Genomic DNA, 21,960 nt, shown 5'->3' with positions numbered 1-21,960 from the left:
AACAAAAATTAGAGACGATTACAGAATCGTTTTGTTTACCTTTTCATGGCGCATTTTGACCCACCTCGAATAGGTTTATTAAAATCGTTTAAATAATTCTATGAACAATTTGATCAAGTATTTTCACGTTGGTTTTCGAATACCAATAATAGGAAAAGTACTTTACAGGTGCGTAGTATTGTTATTAGGCGTATAATATTGAACGCGCGTGGCTGCCCCGGCTGGGCATTTCATACACTGTTTTTCTAATACATAGTGAAAACATCTGGAGGACAACTTTAAGACAAGTGTCATTTGTGTCATAGTTGTTGTTTGTTCAACTCATTTTATTGAAAAACATCTCCAAAACCAGGAAAAAATGAGTTTGTGTTCGAAATGTGGTTGAATTACTGACGAAAAACATCTCGCAAATGTTGTATTTTAAGTTCCTTTCTGTACTGTTTTGATAACATCATAAACACAAGTTACAGATAAGCAGCAGCAGTTTATATTCGATAATATATTAAAAACACTTATGCTACGAAATAACATCTCGAGAACAAGAATATAACAACACAAGTCTTGAATTGCGCTTATAGTATTCTTATATGGCTACTGTTATTGTGAATTATTTTCTACATGTTTTGTGTGTTACTTGGGTAGTTATGAATAAATTTCATTTGACTTTTATTGTAGGTTATTACATAAAATCTTTGTTTTGTTGTTTTGTTGAAAACAGAAAAAATGCATTCTTTCCATCGCATTGAGTCGTGAATAACTTTGTTGGGGTTAGAGCTAGCTCTATTCTCCCTTGGGCAAAGTTATTCCTCATGAAATTTCCCATCTTCTAACGGTATTCAACCTTAAATGGCTCAATACGGTACCCATTTTAAGGTGAATCGGGATTGTGGCCTTTTCCTATACAATTTTGAGGTTAGAGTTCTTTTTACTTCTGTATTTTGATCGTAAAAAACTCGGCTTCCACTAAATAAATAGCACTCAAATTGCTACTTCAGGCATGCAACAGTTGTGAAAACAATTGATCAAAGTTTCATGTACGTAGTCTTCATAAATCAAGAAAAAATTAGATTGCAAAATTCGAGTTGATCGCGACCACGTCCCGATTCACCTTAAAGGATTGAAAGCAGAAATGTTAAAAGACCTCAACTTTTTCGATAATTGAAAAAAAAAAATGTAACTCATGTTTTGGACCCCGAACTTTTCTGAAAAAATTTGGCTCATAGGTTAAACCCTAAAGAATCCATTGGAAATTTTGAGACATAGGGTAAAGCGGGGCTAGTTGGTTACGGGGTAAGTTGGTCAATGAGAATATCTTCGAATCTACGTATCAAAAAAATCGTGTAATATGGGTGATATGTAGCGGATAACCAGAAAAACTGAATGACAGAATAAAGTACAGTTTCAATCAGGATGTATATTAAATACAGGTTGGTGCTAAATTGGCCATCAATTCTACTCGGTTTTCAAGTTGAAACTTTTTGTCTAAACAAAGCTAGCCAAATTGAAATAGACCTAGTTCAATGCATAATGAAAGTACTTTTTGTTAGTTTTAAGTTGTGTAAAACAAATTTTCGCCAAAAATGTATTTTGAGTAATTTCCATATTTAATACATGAGGGGCTAGTTGGTCAAATACTAGCGGGGCTGGTTGGTCCTATGCATATCATCAATGAATTAAAGTAGCCAAGTAAATGCAATTCCAGAAACGGCGCATTTCGTGATCCATACTAAAAACAAACGAAATGTGCTCTGCTTAGCAAAACCGTTTATTTTAAACGATAAGCAAAAGTTATCTTCATTTTGTCGTCATTTTTATGAATGTTTCAGTGGACACTATAAATGCCGAGCCATTGATCTGAAATAATTATAACGTACACTAATGCATCGACAAATGCCTCCTACCAGACGAAAATTTCATCGAATGCAAGTTTTCAACAACAAAAAAACTAATGAGCCTTTGGTAGTGTGCTTGTGATTGCAGATGCGAATCTAGAATTCGGCTCCAGTTCTCAATTTAATACGTGTTGTCTTTGATTTAATGTCCCACCACCCATTAGACAGATAATCATATACCTTTCGTCGGGTATGAAAGAATAATACGATTTGTTTCGTGCAATTATGAGTTACTTTTCTCAGGGTTTGAGATTTCGGAAAGCGAACGTATAAACAAAAATCCCGAAGAGGTTTGACTTCCACTGAGACGCTACAGGCTGCCGCAAATGCAGTGAGGAAGATATCTGAATTGTCCTTCTGAAATAAAAATGGCCAATTTACCCCACACCCTGACCAACTTACCCCATCTGAGGGGCTAGTTGGACAATTTGACATCAACTCAAAAATCATAAAATATCCGCAAAATCGTAAACTATTTTGAGTTGTTCATATTTTTTCTAGATGCTACAGACTTAACGTAACATTTTCATGTAATGAGTTTTTGCTTCAATATTCCCTACAAAAAGTTAGAGAACATTTGAGCAAAAATGACCAACTAGCCCCGCTCTACCCTATATCTTTATTGAACTCTGGTGCTAGAATTATTTTCAAAAAAAAATCTACAAAAACCTGTCTCTTTTCAAAAATCGATCTTGTGCACCCTCTAAACAGCATTTCCAAATGTTTCCGCCACTGTAAAGATTGTTTTTGACACCCTAAGCTTTCATTTTAAGGGCTAGCCCCCAGGTTTCCAGCCACCATGTGATTTTGGGCCAGCCTATTAAGTATGTATTAGAGAATTTTTTTCTTAAGATAAAAACTCACAAAAAAATTGGAACAATATCGCATGCAACTCTTATTTGGGAAAAAATACTATATGATAAGGCGCCAATGGGATGTATGGGAAAAAATTGACCTTCAAATTTTGTTTAGCGGTAGGGCTTTAAAGTTTCGTCTTGCCGAAAAATGTCCCCATGCAAATTTTAGCTCAATCGGATGAAAAATATGCTCAGGTAGTAGTTCGTGAAATGGTTGATATCGAAAATTTTTTTCGGTGACAAATATCTTAGAAATGCATTAAACGTTAAGATCTGGTGTTATAACGAAAAAAAAATCGAAAGAAATCGACTTTCTGGGACTGGGAAACTCCCTCATATAAAAAATTTCTACGTCCCAGAAAATCGATTTCTTTCAAAAAACAAGTTCGCAACCAAGTTAGTTGTGAGATTATTTCACTTTTCTTGGCAATTAGATTGAAATCACTACGAATTATAGGCAAATAAATCTTAAGTATTTCTATTACACATCTCTTATACTGTTGAGAAGCATCCACTTATGATTGGCCATACAAAATAATTGTTGACAGTTTATTTTAAAAAAAAACACTTACGGTATTCTCGTAATTCTGCGTGACTCCCGCATAACCATACTAGAGTGTTGTATCATGATCGAAACAGTCCAAAAATGTACCATGTTCGGAACAATTTTTCATATGCTAGACTAATCCACTATTTAGCGTGAAGTTCTTTCAAATATTTACCGGTATCATTAAACAGATTCTCTTGATATTGTTTAGAAAGTTTCATTAGGATTTTTTGATTAATACTTTTAGTGAAAAAGTTTTTAAAAATAAGGTATTTCCTATAAAGTTGGAAATATTGATGGAGTGCTAACGCCTGTTTTGTATCATGATCGGAACAGCTTACTTCTGAGACTTCACCGTGTGACTTTGCCTGTGCTTGACTTTACGTAGGGGTAAGCGGGGCAAGACCGCCTCCTTAAGCAATTCTGTTTATAGAAAAAAAAGTTGAGGCTGCAATTTCATTTTTTCTTTGCTAAGAGCCTCTTCTATTCAATGCCCAAATCTAAAAAATAAAAACTGAAATATCTTTGTTTATTTGCCAGCTTTATTTTCAATTTTGAAAATTCATTGAAAATTTGCAGATCTTTTTCATGCGGGGTAAGCCCGCCCACCAGCGGGGTAAGATCGCCCACCATCTGTTAACCCGTAAAGACCCGGGACGGAACTTGTTTTTTGAAAATGCTCGTTCTCAGCACTGGAACTGTCGATTTGGGAAAACTTGAAATTTTATTCAAGGGGAATAGTAGCTCTAAGTTTTGTTAAAGATGCCACCCCTCTGGACCCCTACCTGTTTCTGTGAGACCCAAATATGGCTGTGTTTTTTTTTTATTTTTCAACAGATTGAGCAAACACTAGGAATTTTCATACGTGCTCGATGTATCAAATCATGTCAGGTGGATAAAATATGGTATGTAAGAGTGAATTTTAGAGTTTCTAAATTATTTCAGCACAAAATCACAAAACTACGAATTATCATAAAAAATCAAATAAGAAAATCGTTCTTCAAATTTAAAGCTTCACATTATTAAAGTAAGGTCTCCTGAATCAATACGCGATGAAATATTTATTTTAGCATGCAAACATTTTGAGAAAAACCAGTTTAAATTCACCAAAGCACGTATTTTCATGGAAACCTGATTTTCTCAGTCTCCAATTTTCAAGCTCTATATTTTTAGAGTAACGTATCCTGAATGCAAAGATGATGGAAGATTTTTTCTAGCATGCACAGATTTGGAGAAAATCAAGTTTTCATAAGAACTCGTACTTTAGTGAATTCAAACTCGTTTTGAAAAATTAGAAAAAACAGACATATTTGCGCCTCACAAAACAGGGAGGGGTCCAGAGGAGTGGCATCTCCACCAAAACTTAAAGCAACTTTTCCCCATGAATAAAATTCCAAGTTTTCCCAAATCGACCGTTCCAGTGCTGAGAACGAGCATTTTCAAAAAACAAGTTCCGTCCCAGGTCTTTACGGGTTAAAGATAACACATATTTTTAGGGCCAAAACGGTTGATTTTATCGGTATAGTGTCTTTGGCAAAATTGAAGATGGTATATTTTTCTTTATAAAAAAATACACTGTAAAACATCTGAAAAGAAATGTTTTTATTTTCTAAGTTTTAGCTTTTCTCATGTTTTAACTATTCAAGCTCAAATCAATGTTTAGATAACGTTTTGTGGTTTTCATAATAAATAGATTTTTCAGAAGTAAGGGTTTTCAAGATATTCAATTTATAATATACCTGCCTTTAAGCTAAAAATGAATACTCATTAAACCTGTCTGCATGATTTTTTCGAAGATTTATTATATATAGAGTAATAATAATAATTATTAATTTCTTTATTCATATTTAAAAAAAAATTTTTTTTTGAAGAACAAAATTACTATCTGAGACTTTACCAACGACTAACTAATAAAACAAACCAGCCAAAAAAATTTCTTTACAAAATTTGAGCTATTAAAATTTTTATTACTCCATGATCCAAAAACCATCAAAATTTAGCTAACCTTTTGTAGATTTTGCAGGCAAGAACATGATTATTTTGAAACAAATTAAAAAAAATTATTTTGAATTCTATTTTTTATCTTTTCCTTAATTTTTTTTACAGTGTATACTTTTTTCGGAAGGACAAAACCACTATTTTTAACTCTGCCGAAGACGTCATACCGATCAAACAAACCGTCCTGGCTTTAAAATTATTTTTATTCATTATTACCATTTTTACACAGGTTTATTTTTTTCAAAAATTAGTCTTGTTAAAAAAATATTATTTGAAAAGCTTCAACCAAATCGAAAATGGTCGATTAACATGGTTGTCTCATGTGGCTTGAAATTGCTTTACTGATCCTGTCAATATTGGGCGGCTTTACCCCCAGTGGAACGTTTTCATATTCCACCGAAAAAGTAGTCAAAATGTCAAGATTACTCACGGCTTTCGATATTTTCGAAAGAAGACAGATTCAGGCAAGCGATTAAACGTATATTCACAAACGAAACAATAGATTTTTAGACAGAAAAACCTTAAGTCCCGTTGCCGCAAAACAATAGCGCATTGACCGGTTGCCAGCTAAAGGTTGTTTTTGTTTATTTCTGTGACCGTTCGCGCACTATCAAAGCAGAAAGAAGTGCAAAACGTTATGTAATTATATTGTAACATGTCTATTTAGGAAATTTTTCAATTATTATATAACTTGGCACTGAAACTTCGGTGGGCAGTCTCACCCCGCAGGGCGGTCTTACCCTGTTTACCCCTAGATACATTCATGAAAAAGCTTTTGTCAGAAGAACTTTGTTCCTTGAGAATAACCGTTTTGAAATGTTAAAAAAAGATTTAGGCAATTTAATTGTCTACCTAAAATACACGAATTAAAAAAAAAAGCAAAGCGCCTTGGTGCTACATTCCGTATCGGAACTCGACCTTCTGTTTATTATACACAGACTTCGCAGCCAACTGTTAAGTGTACAGGACAATTGCGGGGCTAGCGCTACGATCCTACTGACACTAACAGTCTCTCCCGAGCCGAGACTCGAACCTACGACGACTGGCTTGTTAGGCAAGCATCGTACCTCGAGACCAGCTGGGAGAGTACGACACGAATTCAAATGGATCCAAAAAACAGCGACTGTTTCGATTATGATACATTTGTTGTTCCAATCATGATTCATCCTGTTCCGATCATGGTACAAATTCTTCGATCAGAAAAAAATGTTATAGGTATTTGAATAAATTCACATCGGATTTGCTAAAAATTATTGTTTCAGTAAACTAGACAAATAGATTGTTTCGATATACTTTATTTGTTTCCGTGTCAAATATACTACTATTGATTTAAAAAAAACTTAATTTGTTTATGATTTCATGCGATATTAAAGGTGTAAATATGACATGAAAATCTATGTACCATGGAAATAGTCTTAATTGTTCCGATCATGATACATTACTATGTATGTAGGTATTCATCAAATAGATAAAAACGAAATTGGGGCAGAAGCACAAGATATCTTTCGGTATCCGTTAAATTAGTTTCTTAAGAGCCTTCTTATTTAAAAGATACCGCGTGCGTGATTCTCATACGTTCATCATTTAGCAGCACAAAATATATTTTGCGATAAAATAGTTTGGTATTCGAAACTGTTTCATGGCGGCTAAACACTAGGTGCGCGAAAGAGAACGAGTGCAAAAGCAGATTTTATGTACGTAACTCGAGTAAAAGATTTTATACAGAGATAAATTTTTACTAAAATTTTTTTACTGAAGTTGAAGAGATTAGTCAAGTTGACTCAAAACAATCAATGTTTTGTCAGTAATTCATGCTACATGAAAATTTCACTAGGGTATCGGCTCTATTATCGTCAGGTATGTCCAATTATCGACCGGGGGGTTAATGAAGTCATAGATAACTAACCTTTTGCTAAAAGATGCTCTGCATTATGAAGCACCATCATGCAAGAAACTAACACTCTAGGACATTATTTACCCCCCGGACGATAATAGCTAAAACCTGACGAAAATAGAGCCGATACCCTAATTTGATATTCAATATTTAGTAACCAAAAATCAATTTGTTCAAAGTCCATGGTCCAGCCATACCAGATATGGCATATTCTAAAAGCGCAATAATATTCGCAAAGGCACTATTAGATAGAGGTCCCATATGGCACATTCGGTACAGGCCTTTTCGATTCTTTTTTGCATTGAATAAACCAAACGTTTTGTGTCACGCCAACCGGAAAAACACCAAAATGAAGCAACAAAATTGGTCTGCTCATCCCTTGACATCAGTTTTGTCCGAATACAGGCTCCGTAACAGGCACCAGTGGAACCAGTTGGCAGAAATAATTGAAATGAATTGTCCCGCTGTTTACTACAAGTCAGTCAACTCTGCATCCAAATTGATTTATATTCCCTTCTCGGCAAAAACAGAAAGAAAGTGGCCGACAAATCTGCTGCTAATTAGCAACGCTGTCGTCAGTTTCATTTGCCGAGTCATCTAACAATTACGTACACTGTAGAATCTAATGCACCTTTTCGTTTATTTGTTTGTTTCTTGTACAGTGTTACGATCAACCAGCAGGAATATCCGACGCCACAGGTGGCGGATCTTTCTTCGTAGACACCAACACAGGCAATGAGTACCAGTCGCTTCCGGTTTCAACCTACCAGCATCACTCTCAGCACCCAGGTGGATCACCGCCGAGCTATGATACAGTCCTGGCTCAGGACGAAATGGCCGCATCCGCACGCCGTAAGAGCTGTGATTTTGGACTATTAGCACCACTCGACGGGAATCAACACACCCGCGGAGCGGGGAAGTTCGATGCTCTGCTGTGTGAACTAATTGGAGCTAATCAACGACGTAAACGGAATCGACCGACGGCAGACCGGGCCGAATTTAACGATTTTAGTGAAATTCTTAGATCACCGGGCTGTGGAGAGACAGAGATAAGCGGAAATTGCCATTGTCAACTGAATGATAACTTGCAAGTTTTCTGTCGGAACTGCGGCCAATTTGTGAACGGGGAGATGATGCAAAGTCCCTCCAACGATAATCACTATTACGACAATAGTTCCAACGGTTACGGTGCAAACGACGGTGCAAATTGGCACCGGCAGGTCGCCATCCATGGCGGTGACAATTCACTCGATGGCACCGGGAACATGGCTGATAACAATGGCAACATTCAGACCGCCCATGCTCTCCTACGTGATCCCAACCTTCACCCCGATCGTCACTTTGTCGTGGATGAGCTATTACAAGATTTACACTTTCATTCACATCATGCAACGAATCACGGCAGCAGTACTCGTACCGGTTGTGCCACTAACCAACTCAATTCTACGGATTGCACTAATAACAACAATGAAAATATGAGTAATAATAATAACAACAACAATATTGCACCAGATTGCGCTACTGGTTTTCGCGAATGCAATGACACCGAGAATGACGAGCAGAATAATAATATTAATAATGACAATGCATCGGCAGAATCCTCTACATTCGAAACAATAATGAATAACGGAAGCCTGCCGGCTGACAACAATACCTACGCGGATGGATGCAGTGGTAATCACGCTAATAGGCTCGCCGACGTTATCACTTCAACTATTGAGGTAGGTTCTGCCGTTAATGTAACCACAGCAGCCGTCGGTGCCGCGGATGATGATAAATCAAGTGATAATGGTAGTTCCGACACAACTGATGGACCTTCTGAACAGCAGCACCAAGAGCTGGATGACAACTTTCATAATCTAAGCGAAAATGGCCTAGTTCGGTTGGACATGAGTCAAATCATCGATCGAACTGGCTTGCCAACCTATGAGGCTGCCCTACGGTTAGAGTCCAGCGGATATGTCTAGGAACGGTCGGAAACGGCATGCACAAAGTGCTGTAATTTGTAGAATATTTAAGTAGATTATTGTTCACGATGGCCTTGAAAATCTAGACCTAAATTATACAACAAACAGCAGCAACAGAAAGCTATTAACATAAATAATATTTAGACGCTTCATCGAGACAACTAAAGTCTAGGGCATGATCATTAATATAATAATTGTATATTATCTATGTTCAATATCTCGATAATAAAGTTTTTTTTTGTGAAATCAATCAACTATTGCTAGTAAAGTGGTCTTCTGTACCTTAGCCCGGCATTCAGTAGATATTCAAATTAGTGAACTACTCGTGTATTAAATTCCGAGCAAGGGATTGTGACTAAACGTCCTGTTTTATTGTTAATAATGGTGAGTATCTCTAGAGCAATAGTACAATAGATGATTTTCATTCCAAAAAAGCTATCGCCTAAATTTGAGTGCTTTATGTTCGAATGAAACTTCGCTGGCGTGTCACACTTACACTTCAGGACTTGCAGTATTATAACTCAGAAACATTCAACCCTGGAAAGATAGTCTGTGTCAATTTCAGCAAAATTGCCTTTTTTTTTCTAACATTGCGTCCATTTTTTCTCGTTTATCTTTATTTTTTGTTCACACAACATTTATTTGACACGGCACACGTTTATCTTTAATCAATAAAGAAATATTAAAAACTTAATTCTGGTTTCTATCATTGATCGATGTATTAACATCGTAATTATTATTCATCAATTATTTGAAGGGCGGGAGTCAATTTTACGCATGACTATCCTTTTACGCATATCAAAATATGATTATCTTTTCAGGGTTAATGAATTAAACAATCTGTAGTAGGAGGTTGTATCCAAAAGATTGACGTAAAATACGCACACTTCCCGATAAACAATTTTGTTGATCTATAGCTTGTGAAGCTGCTATGAAACAGATTTCAATAAAACTACAGCTTGAGAAACTGTTATATAACACAATTGTTTGTTGGGTTAGCATTAACAAATGTATTGTTGAGAGTGTTTCATTAATGACTCATAAAATCTACCATTATTTGTTCGAATCAAGTAACTCTTTATTGAATAGCCCACATGAATATTGAATTGTGCAACTCGAAATTGTTGAACTGATGCAAATTTCTCAACAACCTAATTTGCGAACAAACGTTTCTATATTATTAATGCGCTTCTTGGTTGACAATTTATGAAAATTAAGGTTTATTCTATTCGCATCCGGACGTGTTCTCACGAGAAGCTGATAAACTCATTCAAAAAATTGCTCGCAGGCTGCTTTTTCATTATAATGCCTTATAGGCTATTAATTGACATTTTGCATGGCTAATTCAAGAATTGCGTTGATTTGAGCTATTATATCATAATCTGATTTTGGAAAGTCAATATCACAATACCTCATTTTGATCTGTATATGCTTGATATAATTGATGAAATAAAATATGTTTTCTCCAAGACGATATTAATAACAAATGAATATCAAACCAACAACTTGGAAACCACGAAAATTACCGGTTTTGATATTTTGGAATTATTTGAATTATTGAACGTCGAACACATAACTGAAATGAATATTAAATAACAAACTATTTTTACTCAAAAAATGCGTCTTCGTTGAGACACATGAAGATAAATTCAAATTTCTTATGAAAGGCACAACGAGATATGAAATTTAACATTCCTTTGATATGCGTATTGGAAACGTGAATATCTGTCCTATAACATGTTAAGATCTCACAACAAAATATTTTAATAAAGAGTTATGATTTTGCTATACACTTTTGCCAGCGCTGGCCGTGACGTTAGCAGCTTCAGAACTGGCTGAGCGTCTACTTTTACGTTTATCACTTGGTAGTAACGTAATCACGAAAGCACGAAGATTAACTGTGATCTAGAACCGATTTTAAAATATACACCCTAATCGCACGGAAGTCAGTTGACGAATGCATGATAATGTTATGAAATAAACCCGTGCGATTGTCTTACCCACGAATAGGACTAACGCCACAACTAGGCGGAGCTCCGGATGTGGTATTACGGAAGAATGTAAAAAAAGGTTGAACTGCGCAGCGCATTGTTTTTAGGTATGACGGCGAACGTTTCGCGACAAGTACATTAGTTTTTCGTCAACTGTTCAACCGTAAAAAAAGCACAACGTTAAGATGGTGCCAAGTTCAGACTTTCGTACTTTTGCTGCTACCAGGAGAGTACGCTGGGTCCGAAGCTAGAGCTATTACGGAATGCACTAGCTCAAAATGAATTGTTTCGTTCCTCCTGCCAAGTACAAATTACAATTGGCCTTTTTCAAGGCCACGAACACGTTCTTGAAGCAATGCCGAATTTCTGTGTTCGACCTGCAAATTAGAAAACATGCAGTTCTACATCTAATTCAAGGCATCAAAAAGTGACGCTAAAATTGTTATTTATTTATTGTTTATTTGTTGTTGTTATTAGACACATTCCACGCTCTTCTTACCTTACCTTACCAATCAGACGAGAGCCGTGGTGGCTCGTGCTGCATCAAGAATTTGTCGCCATGTTGCTCGGTTTTGGGCTGTGTTTCGCCAGTTCCCCAGGCTCTCATCACCCGCAAGTCTCCTTCGATCTGTTCGAGCCATCGTGCACGCTGCGCCCCTCTATTTGTGGTGCCGGTAGGGTTGCTGAAGAGAAGTGATTTCACGGGGTTGTCGTCCGGCATCCTTACGACGTGACCGGCCCACCGCAACCTATTGACTTTCGCCAGGTGTGCAATGGGATTCTCTCCAAGCAGCGCGTGCAGTTCATGGTTCATGCGCCGTCGCCATTCTCCGTCGACCGTCTGTACTCCACCGTAGATAGTCCGCAGCACCTTCCGTTCGAAAACTTCAAGAGCGTTTAGGTCCTCCGCGAGAAACGTTGTTGTCTCGATCCCGTAGAGGACTACAGGTCTTATCAGGGTTTTGTACAGCGTCAACTTCGTGCGTCGTCGCACTCGATTCGATCGAACTGTCTTCCGAAGTGAAAAGTAGGCACGGTTTCCTGCCTGGATGCGTCTCTGGATCTCTTTGCTGGTGTTATTGTCGACGGTCACCAGTGACCCCAAATACACGAACTCATCGACCACCTCAAGCTCATCACCGTCTACAGAGACTTGAGTTGGGAGGCTGATGTTGTTCTCCTTGGAGCCTCTCGCTCGCATGTATTTTGTTTTCGACGCATTTATCCGCAGTCCGATCCGTCCAGCTTCGGCTTTCAGTCGGGCGTAAGTTTCCTCCGCCGTCGCAAAGTTACGTGATATGATGTCGAAGTCATCCGCGAAACCCAGAAGCTTAACAGACCTTGTGAAAATTGTGCCCCTCGTGTCGATGCCCGCCCTCCGGATCACACCCTCAAGGGCGATGTTAAACAGCAAATAGGAAAGTCCATCACCTTGTCTCAACCCTCTGCGCGATTCAAAGGGACTCGAAAGTATCCCCGAAACACGCACGTAGCACATCACTTACGCCATGGTGGCTCTGATCAATCGAGTCAGTTTATCCGGAAATCCGTTGTCGTGCATGATCTGCCATAGCTGTTCTCGATCGACTGTATCATAGGCCGCCGTGAAGTCAATGAAGATGTGATGTGTGGGCACGTTGTACTCGCGATATTTCTGTAAGATCTGTCAGATTGAGAAGATCTGGTCCGTGGTGGCACGGGCTCCCATGAAACCCGCTTGGTACTGACCCACGAACCTCCTGGTTAAAGGTGATAGACGACGGAACAGGATCCGTGAGAGTATTTTGTATGCGGCATTGATAAGCGAGATACCGCGGTAGTTGCGGCACTCCAGCTTGTCGCCCTTCTTGTAGATGGGACAGACGACTTCCTCCATCCTCTCGTCTGGAAGTTTTTCCTCCTCCCAAATCCTGGAAATGACCCAGTGCAGCGCTCTAGCCAACGCCTCTCTTCCATGTTTCAAGAGCTCGCTCGGCAGTCCGTCTTTGCCTGCGACTTTATTGTTTTTCAGCTTCCCGATCTCACAAAGAACTTCATGAATATTGGGGGCTGGTACTCGGTCATCCGCTGCTGGTGCTCCTAGGTCAGTTCCTGCTCCGCTTCTGTTTACTGTTTCGCCATTCAGGTGTCCTTCGTAGTACTCCTTCCACCTGTCGACCACCTCGCTGGCATCCGTGACTAGGTTCCCATCCGCGTCGTTGCACATGTCGGTTTGCGGCACATAGTCTCTGCGGGACTGGTTTACCTTCTCATAGAATTTCCGCGTTTCACTGGCACGGTACAGCTGCTCCAGCTCCTCATGCTCACGATCCTCTTGCTGGCTCTTCTTTCGTCTGAGAATCGTGGTCATGTCGTTCCGTGCCCGTTTGTAATTGGCCTTGTTCTCTCTCGTTGACCTGCCCAGGTATATCGCCCAGGTCCGGTTCTTCTCATTCACCGCTGCCTCGCACTCCCCGTCATACCAGTCGTTTCTGCCACTCGGTGCTTCCACTCCTAGTGTCACCGTTGCGGTCTCCCCGATAGCTGTGCGAATGCTGCACCAGCCGTCTTCAAGAGGCAATGCGCCCAGCCCCTCCGCTGTGGGTAGCACCGCTTCAAGCTGTTGCGCGTATTCCTCCGCAGCCTGGGAGTTCCGGAGCTGCTTAATGTTGAGCCGCGAGGTTCGGCGGTGTCGCGCGTGGTATACGGTCGACAGTTTTGCGCGCAATGATACCGCAGCTAGGTAGTGGTCCGAGCCAATATCCGCACCGCGATAGATACGTACGTTTGTAATGTCTGAGAAGAACCGGCCGTCGATGAGAACATGGTCAATTTGATTTGCTATACGTTGGTCAGATGATCTCCAGGTGGTTTTGTGGATGTCCTTACGGGGAAAGAAGGTACTTCGGACTGCCAGTCCTCGGGAAGCTGCGAAGTTGACGCCTCTCTGGCCGTTGTCGTTCGTCACGGTGTGCAGGCTATGCCGGCCGATTACCGGCTTGTACATTTCTTCCCTACCGATCTGTGCGTTCATGTCCCCGATGACGATCTTGATGTCTCTACGCGAGCAGCTATCGTAGAGTTTCTCCAGCTGTGCGTATAACTCTTCTTTCTCTACATCGGGTCTTCCTTTGTGAGGGCAGTGCACATTGAGGATAGTGTAGTTGTAGAACCGGCCCTTTATTCTCAGCAAACACAACCTGTCGCTGATCGCCTGCCACTTGATCACACGACTCTGCATCCTGCCCAGCACTATAAAACCGGTACCCAGCTCATTGGTTGTGCCGCCGCTCTGGTAGTACTGTGCCCTGCGGCTACAAATCCTCCGTACCTTCTCTCCTTTTCGGCAAAGCTCCTGGAGCGCAACGATGTCGAAGTGGCGGGGTTCTAGCTGATCCAGCAGAATCCGGTCGCCACCCGGGGCGTTCAGCGATCTACAGTTCCATGTACCGAGCTTCCAATCGTCGTCCTTATTTCGTCGCCTAGGTCGTTGCCAATTGTTCCGGTCCGTATTCAATTCTTGATTGTTCGTAGTATTTTAGTGTTTCAGCATGCTGCCTTACTAGCGCTGCGGATGCCTAATCTCGCGACGGGGCTGCCGTCTTGGGTGTAGCTGGCGAGACGCCGCATTTCATAACTCAGCCGTCCGTTCCGGATCAGACGCTGTTTGAGCCGCCCCTAACATGGGGAACAGACGCTCGGACAAGCTACCCTCCTAGGAGAGCAGCTCCTCCTTCCCTGTCAGCATACGACCAAGTTCCCACCGGTTCACCGATCTTCCCTTGGTTGCTCGAATCCCAGTCGGTACCACGTGGAGGTAGGGATAGGAGTTGCTTTGGACTACACTGGGGTCTATTTTATGCCAACTAGTACGGGTGTACTGCTAGTACGCACTGCCCAGCCGTTTACCAACCAACGCTCCACGCTCTGCTACGACATCGAAATTTTGAACGTCATATTCAATCCAGAACTATTGTGTGGGTGAAAAACGATACATTGAACTCCACGGAAAACGTTTGTTTCATTTAAATTGACATGCAAAACTTGATAAATCAATAAAATAAAAAGCACCGGGCTAATTCCACTCCTCCTTGTTCTTTGGAAAGTTGCCAATTAATACCTTTTCAACGTTTATTCAAGCTCAGCAAACCCTTGGTACAATATAAATTAACAATATTCCTACCGAACTCACTCAATACCTGATGGTCACGACACTACCTAATATTTCAACACATACCTATATCTTTTTTTAACATATTTTTTTCTTAATTCAAGTACGTAGTAATATTTTTTCTTGAAAGCCTTAACAAATACAACGTTAGTTTTTAGGCAACCAATAATAAGTGTCTTGTTATATTTCAATAATTAATAGAGCTTTGAAATTAACAAACCAATTTTGGCGATTCTTTCAATGGAGATAAACACGTCGAACCTTGTTTGCACACGCCTGCGCATTTGGAACCATCTACAAATTAGCACTCAATAAAACAATCTGTTGCACTGCTTATCAATACATTGACAAACACGAACAAATTGATGTGGTTTCAAGATAAGATACTTACGCTACCTTGCCAATGTAGAAATGACATATTATTCAACTACAACACAACTAACTACAAACAATCAAGCCAAAGCGTTAGTTTTATTAAATTTTTAATAATTTTTATTATTATTTCTATCGGAAAAAATAGAGCACGTTTTTATTAAACACAATGAAAACTTTGAGACGAACTGAATCTCACCCAATGAGAAATTCACTAAAATTTGGGTGATTATTGATTTAAGAAAGTACTACTACATAATATCAAGGCAAAACGATACTCAAATACTACATTTCTTTTCTCGGATCCTGACCTTCTGTTAATTAGAACATGAACTTCGCAGCCAACTGGTATTGTAGAAGACAATTACGGGACAATCGCCACGATCGTAATCTCTTCCTATCTGGAAATCTTGAAGGTACGACAAATGGCTTTACAGACCAGCATCGTACCTTGATAGCTACTAAGGGGGGTCTTACATAACTACAGTAAGACCCGCCAAAAATAGATTGAAATATGTAAGAAGTGATATATATTTATTTATATATATATATATAAATTTGGTACTTGATTTTATTTTTTTTTTGTCGCATTGAAAATGTATAAATGATAATGTGGACCGAAGCAAAAGATCAGTTATATGAGTATATAAACTATATAGGGTGAAATTGATGAACTAGTGAGTAATATTGTTAACACTCCAACATACTAAAGAATCACTAATAATCGTTTAGTTACTAATTTTAGTATAATTTAAACAAACCACTCGCCCATCATTAATACTTTCACCAACAGCAGTGGTTAATGTGTTAATTGACCTAGAATGCTTCCAACTAGCGTCTATTAGCAACTATCAAAGCGGTTCTATCTAACCTGTGCTGCTGTGTAACAGCTACAGCAGCTATACAGTTAGTACTAAACAGAAGCATTACGGTAATAAATTAACAAACAACTCACGAGAGGAACGTGTGAATAGATAAAACGTCGCTCGGTTGGTCCCTTATAATAACGGCGGCTGACAGTACACAGAAGTCACTGAGAATCAATCAATTCACCATCCTTCTGCTATGCCTCGCAAACAAATCGGCCGATCAGCAGACTTAGTAATGACTGCTGCTGCTACTACTACTGGTGCAGCAGGGCAAAGAAACTAACGTGTGCACTGCAAACTGTCCACTCGAACGGTGCGGTAATTAAATTTTTCTAATTGGAGTGATCACCCGAAAGGCCAAGCCAGGCCACTGCAATACTGTGGCGAGTTCAGCCGGCTGTAATTACACACAGAAATAAATTGATCAAACTATTGAAGAGACGCACATCTTGATGACGGATGTTCGGAGAAGATCTCCTAGGATGAGTGAAGATGTGACATGAAAATAACGTTTGATGAGCATGAGACGGAAAAACGGTAAAAATAAGTTTTTCAACTTTATTTTCGTCATATTTTAAATCTGTAGACTGATGTTGTCTCAATAGAGCGTAGAGCCAGTAGTTACTTAGGATCATCTACTAGAGAATTTATAGAGAAATAAGCGCTTTTTACTGGATCATCTTTGTGCTTGCGCTAATCTAGTGTTTCTCGAGACCTGAAAATTCATAGAAAGTTATCTTATTTCATAAAGCTTGAAAATATAGACGTGAAAGTAATTTAGAATCATTTAACACCGACACACCAAGACACACTGTTCTAAACGAAGCAAATGGAAGATCAAAATTATTTAACCCTCATAGGGTATCGGCTCTATTATCGTCAGGTTTTACCTATTATCGTACGGGGGGTAAATGATGTTCTAGAGCTTTAATTTCTTGCATGATGGTTCTTCATGATGCAGAGCATCTTCCTGCAAAAGATAAGTTTTCTATGACTTTATTAACCCCCCGGACGATAATTGGATAAACCTGACGATAATAGAGCCGTTACCCTATATAAATTCGATGTCATTCGGAATTTCAAGGGATTATTAACACGACACCGTCTTCGTTAAAAGCTCTATTAGGGTCAATGGCTGCGACAATAAGTAACGTGAAGGTAGGTATCAAGGCACATACCTGCTTAACAGTAGCAGTGTTATATTCTGTAATCTCCACAAGTCGATTTCGTATAACGAATTATACTCCCCGAAAATTCACACATCACAGCCATATCTTATTACTGTTAAGCACATTTTTTTGGTGAGCCCAGACACGTCACACAAATCAAACGGTCCATAAATTATATCATCATTTAATCAGCAAAAGATTGCAAATTGGTTTGATAATATTTCTACCGTTTTTCAAAGTTGCGACTGATTGAACAATTATTCTACTCCTTTAGCAATATTTTCAACTGTTGCGCTATGTTTGAACCCATTAATAGAAGCGCTTATCCTCGATGCATTAACCTTGCTAAGCTTTTCCGACGACAGCCCGTCGAAAAAGCGACGTTTTAGTAGTATCACGTTCCCAAAGATGACAAACAGCATATGCGATAACACCGAACACTGAGGATATTGTTGTATTATATTATTACACATTTCTCACATATACCAGTAGTGGCTGGAAGCAAAAATTGTCAACTGAGGCAACAGCGACATTTATCGTAGACGAATTAACACATGTGATAAGAAAAAGTGCAGCACGAGACCCACAGCAAATATTGGCTGGATTGTTCGTTCCGGTAGGCTGCATATGTTGAATGAAACATTTCAGTGCAGAGTGAGAGAAAAAACTAATGCAATTGCGATAGGAGAGCAATTGTTGGTTTATCATTTTGATTGAAAAAAGAAAGCGTATTTTTAACCGTTTTTGTAGGTTTTGAAAAATTTCGCAAGCGCAAGAGGTGCGTCGTGCAATTGAATACCTCTCTTAATTTTGACACCCTAGACTCGATAGGTCTGTGATGCGCTGGAAAAGTTGGGAACCTCGAAGTCTATCGTCCATGCAAAGCTCAAGAAGCAACCGAAATGATCCTCAAAGCACAAGGCAGACTGTTGTTGTGAAAACAAACGCACGATTTTTTACGACACATTTTTATCCAATCATTCATCAACAAGAAACACAACACACAGTCCGGACCAGAGCTACTCGTCCATAGGTGCACCCTGTGCATTGCACATGGGGACCCTAAGCAAAAAGTGACAAGAGAATGACTTGTTTGGTTTCGCGGGCATGATTGTGATTACTTCCCCAAACTGGGATTTGCAGAATTTGTAGTTGAACAGGCATGTTTAAAAGCCACGAGTCGCCCCTGGTCCGGCCGAACGTATAAGTTTCGCAAAGATTCCTTAGGATTGCTCACATTGGAATCGTGAACGTCCTCAATAAGGAATTCTGGGAAAAGAATCCTCAAGACTGTCCAGTCTATGGAATCAGGATTTATGAATGTAAGTCGTGTATTGAGAATCCGTCAGATTCGAAAGCTTTCACTTCGAAGGATTCTCAGAATTGGAAACGCCCGGACATACTTCGATTCTCAAGGGCTTCCCACAACGAAACCGATTCCGGAAATACAAATATTCAACCATATTAGGATATTTTCAAGAAACCGGGAGTCATCATTTTAGAATTCAACATGGCATCTGGGGTCATTTTCCGGTCTCTGGTCATCATCCCGATTCCGAAAATATCCATACCCGATGGCAATTGACCTTTTTAATTGTTTTTATGGTTTCTAGCTCCAGTAGAAACTGTTCCGGAAGGAGTTTTTTGAGGGCATATTAAAAAATACATGAATGAATTAAGTAATTTAAGAACCAATAATTGTAGAATTCTACTTATTCATGAAATACCTTAGTTTCGGAACATATCCCCGGAAAAAACGGGATTTCCGATAGCGAGAAAGAGTTCTTTTTGGGCACCACTGACTTGAAAGTAGATAAATTACATTTGATCGATCTTTTGGTACTAAATCTATAGAAATCGGATGAAAATTGCAAAAGTTACAAGTATTTCAATTTGTGGGTACCCTAATCCACTCGAGAGTCACAAATGAAATAAGGCTTTTCTTCTAGACATTGTCCCCCAAATGATTTTAAAACAAAGTGGAAACAGTTTTTTGAGATGTTTATTGATGTATTACTTTTTATATTGTTGTATTACTTTTTATAGAAAAACTTGTATGAGTTTTCTCACAAAAGACAATACAACTATGATTAAAAACAAATATTTTTGTTTTGTCTCTGTGACAATTTATTCATGTTTCTCTCAAGAGTCACATATTATATATTGTTCTACTTTGTAAATAAAAAGTATTTTTTATTAAGTAGTTACGGTGATAATTTAAAGTACAAATGACATTTTGTCGTAGAATAATCATCAAGTCGTTAAGAGAATATACCTGATAAATTGATGGTGACATTTCATAGGAATAGTTTCCGCAGTCAATCTTTGTGACTTTCGTAAGAAAAAATATATCGAAAGTTTTGTTTAAAAGAATATGTGATCTTGTAAAAAATTTGTTAACATTGTCTCAATGATTTTGGTAATCATCTCTTTGGTTTGAATATCAAAAAAGTAAACACCGGGATTTGACCGATTAATGTCACTGTTTAGTTACTGTGACTTTTGGAAGGATATACATATCAGATGTTGTTTGAAAAAAATATGTGATCTTCTTAAGAATTTATATGTTTTTAACATTGTCACAGGAATTTAGAAATTATCCTTTTTCAATCAAGTGATCTTTGTTAAAGAATCTAGAAATAATCTGTTTATTAAAGAATCTAGAAATAACCATTAAGGTACAAAGAGAATGCATCTTTTTCTCGGGAGTCACCAAGAATAATTGGTGCCGAATAACTATAGTTTTATTTTTGGTTCTCCAAGTTGGAGAAAAATTTGAGGGGGTAGGCGAATTTCCTTCATCGCAATTTAAGCTTTTTGTGTTTTGTTCCTCTATATGTATACATTCAACCATTTCTATATTCCATCAGCAAAATAGAGTAACTCTAAAATAGTAACGTTCGGGAGTTGGTCACGAATTAAATATTTTATTCTAAAACTTTGTCACGAAAATTGTTCCAACTCGCGGTGACAATTTAGTAGAACTAGGAACGTTTCTGGTTTCTCCTATAAATATCACCAAGTCGAGAATATGTAAAAGTAGAGTATATCTAACAAACTACTTTGTGACAATTGCCAAAAGTTTGTATGAGGCCGCCTTTCCTGACCATTTCTAGAAAATATTCTCCATACGAACATGAATCTTCTCTTAAAGGTCACTAACATGTCATTTGTGCGGACTAGAACCCGAGTATCCCGTCGAACACATAATGGTTAAAGTAAAATGTTTCGTATCCAAAAAATTCTCAAACCCCTGATTCTCATTCAAGAATCCTATTCTCATAGATTAAGCAATCTTGAGGATTCCTTTTCAGGGTTCCTTATCGAGGACACCCACAATTCCAATGTCGGAAGCCTTGGAAAACCTAATGTATTCATCCAGGCGTTTCCAATTCTTAGAATCCTTAAGTGTGAATGCGTTCGAATCCGACGGATTTCCATTACACGATTATCATTCAAGAATCCTAGTCCCATAGACATCGAGGACATATATAAGAAGGTTAGGCCAAATCAGTGAATATTCAGTAATTGGATTAAGTAACCTCATTAGACACACTAAATAAGCGATTCAATAATGAAAAAAGAAAAAACATTAAAAACATACCACGTTAAAAAATACTTTTTATAAAAAATTCGCCTAAAAAACCACGTAAATTCCTAAATCCCCGTAAAGAAAGACATGTAAAAAAACCGCGTGTGATAAAACCGCGTAAAAAAGACCTTAGTGTATATGTTTGATTTTTGGTCTTTCTGATTCATATTCTTTCTGGTTTAGCTCAGATAAGGCCAAATAAAAATATTAGTGAATCGAGTTTTACTGAAATGGGATTTTTCTCAATGGGAAACTTTTATTTGTTAACCATCAGTTACAGGAGTGTTTGGTCAATATTACTTCCAGACATGAGTTTCCAATCATTTTTCATTCCGCGTCGAACACTCGACAGAAACGGACGTGCAAAGTGGTCGTTCTATTACAATCCGGTCCGTGTGTACGAATAGGCAAACAAAAGAGTGTATTATTCTTTCGAGTTCAAGGCCATCAGTTGACAGTCGAGTCCGTGTCGCTGTGCTGAGTGATCTCACACCCGGCTCACTGCTGGTGGTTGTATTGGTGCTGCTGTACTGGTGCTGCTGGCTGCTTTGGGTGCAGCTTCGAACGATCGGACAACCACTGCTGGAAGGAAGAAGTAAAGAGGTACGTGTTCTTGTCGGCGCTAGTGCGCTACATTTAGCGCCTTTGGACGAAAATAAACA

General features: G+C 38.8%; 2 protein-coding genes across 16 annotated transcripts in view; one reads left to right on the top strand and one right to left on the bottom strand.

Annotated features, from left to right (window-relative positions):
* Positions 1–9,407, top strand: part of LOC129723152 (transcription factor mef2A) — a 38,265-nt gene extending 28,858 nt beyond the window's left edge. For all 13 annotated transcript variants that reach the window (XM_055677162.1, XM_055677170.1, XM_055677171.1 and 10 more), the window contains one exon: positions 7,851–9,407. In XM_055677162.1, coding sequence (XP_055533137.1) covers positions 7,851–9,155 — 1,305 coding nt within the window. In that variant the 3' untranslated portion in view covers positions 9,156–9,407. The remainder of the gene's footprint in view (positions 1–7,850) is intronic.
* Positions 1–21,960, bottom strand: part of LOC129723139 (probable beta-hexosaminidase fdl) — an 80,212-nt gene that overhangs the window by 44,392 nt on the left and 13,860 nt on the right. Inside the window, exon 2 of one of the 3 annotated variants that reach the window (XM_055677142.1) lies at positions 16,624–16,934. The exons of the other annotated variants lie outside the window; for them this stretch is intronic. The gene's annotated coding sequence lies outside the window, so the exon portion shown is untranslated. The remainder of the gene's footprint in view (positions 1–16,623; positions 16,935–21,960) is intronic. 3 annotated transcript variants of the gene reach the window in all.

The sequence above is a fragment of the Wyeomyia smithii genome, chromosome 2 (assembly GCF_029784165.1).
Source record: "Wyeomyia smithii strain HCP4-BCI-WySm-NY-G18 chromosome 2, ASM2978416v1, whole genome shotgun sequence".
NCBI lineage: Eukaryota > Metazoa > Arthropoda > Insecta > Diptera > Culicidae > Wyeomyia > Wyeomyia smithii.
This window is presented reverse-complemented; position numbering and strand designations above follow the sequence as displayed.